We start from the raw sequence: 1,638 nt of genomic DNA, 5'->3' as shown, positions 1-1,638 counted from the left end.
CTCAGTTCCAATGGCCGCACTCTCTCTTGGCTGGGCGGGCAGCCCGGCTCTGAATGTGAGGAAGAACTTCACTATGCGGGTGACTGCACACTGGAACAGGTTGCCCAGAGAGGTTGTGAAGTCTCCCTCACTGGAGAGACTCAAGAACCATTTGGATGCAATCCTGTGCCATGTGCTGTGGGATGACCCTGCTTGAGCTGGGAGGTTGGACCAGATGACCCACTGTGGTCCCTTCCAACCTCACCCATTCTGTGATAGGCATTTGTCCCCTGGGCAGGGCGTTAAAGAGGTCACCCTTCTCCACATTCTGTGTGGATGGGTGTCTATAAGTTTTGGCCTGTGTTCGATTTGGGGGATCACAGCTATACCACCACATGCAGCCACGTTACCTGACTGAAGCTAATTGGTGATCGGTACAATTAAAAAGGTACAATGGAGAAGTACAGTTCTGGTTTGGACACAACATTTTATTGAATCAAAGGATGGTGAAGCACTGGAACAGGCTGCCCAGCAAAGCTGTGGATGCCCCATCCCTGGAAGTGTTCAAAGCCGGGTTGGATGGGGCTTTGAGCAACCTAGTTTATTGGAAGGTGTCCCTGCTCATGGCAGAGCCGGGTGGAAGCAGACAATCTTTAACGTCCCTTCCAAACCAAACAGATTCTGTGATTTATGAAGTATGCATGCAGACACAAAGCCCTGCTTACACATTGGTTGCTGGTCAATCATAAACATACAAACTCCTCAGAATATTCAAGATGTCTATGCTTAAAATCCCAGAGCAGCTAGTGCACTTCCTGCTTCCTTGCAGCCCCATCAGGACTCTAACATTGGTCCCACAATAAATAGGACTATAAAAAAGCTGTACATGACAAAAGAGGAATTTCTTCAGCACAAGGAGCATTGTCATGATTCAGCATGTCTCACATCCATAATTTATCATGATAACAGGAGAACAATACTACAGGTTGTTTTGGGGTAGGGGAGCAGATTTAGCTTTACAATGAGGAATTACAAAGAGATAAATGTCATTCCCTGCTTAAGAATATCAATGGAAGAGACATGCCATGCATTCTCAACCCCTGATCTGCCTACACAGTAGGGAAAAAATGCCACCAGAAGGAGTCTCCTGAAGCATAGCTTCTTCCTCTCAGCCCAGCTGCCTCTTTCCCTTTGCTAAGATTCACCAAGTGGTAGGATAACACCCTGTTGTCCTCTCTTCTCTGATCCCACACACACTGGTTGGGATATCCAACACCTTATGATCATGTACTAACAATTCCTTGTGACAGGAGCTAACATGCTGAGAACATGCAAGTGTGAATGATGAAACGGGTTCCAGAATTAAAGCTAAGGAGGATACTACAGGTTCTCTAAGGCAAAAAAGTGTCAAAAACACCATTAGAAAGGGTATGTGGGGAAACAGGCAGTAAATGAAGCATGTTTGATTAGTTTTAATAGATGGAAACTGCGGAAGTACAGTAAGTAACACATTTGTGAAGGATAATAGCAAGTCATAAGATCATCAAATGAGATGGTTTCTGAAACTAGTATAAACCGTTTCTCCAATAGGTGTCAACACAGGAAAACAGCAATACAAAGATCACCTGAGAAGGAGCCAAACATGCTCTGTTGCAAATG

At 45.2% G+C, this 1,638-nt stretch overlaps 1 protein-coding gene across 1 annotated transcript in view; it reads right to left on the bottom strand.

The window, feature by feature from the left end:
• Nucleotides 1-1,638, bottom strand: part of TRIM24 (tripartite motif containing 24) — a 60,370-nt gene extending 58,732 nt beyond the window's left edge. Inside the window, exon 1 of the mRNA XM_029963528.1 lies at nucleotides 1,605-1,638. Within this exon, the coding sequence (XP_029819388.1) occupies nucleotides 1,605-1,623 (19 nt within the window). The 5' untranslated portion in view covers nucleotides 1,624-1,638. The remainder of the gene's footprint in view (nucleotides 1-1,604) is intronic.

The sequence above is a fragment of the Manacus vitellinus genome, unplaced genomic scaffold (assembly GCF_001715985.3).
Source record: "Manacus vitellinus isolate BGI_N305 unplaced genomic scaffold, ASM171598v3 scaffold_5_pilon, whole genome shotgun sequence".
Taxonomy (NCBI): Eukaryota; Metazoa; Chordata; class Aves; order Passeriformes; family Pipridae; genus Manacus; species Manacus vitellinus.
The sequence above is the reverse complement of the archived record's forward strand: the minus strand, read 5'-3'. Positions and strand labels throughout refer to the sequence as shown.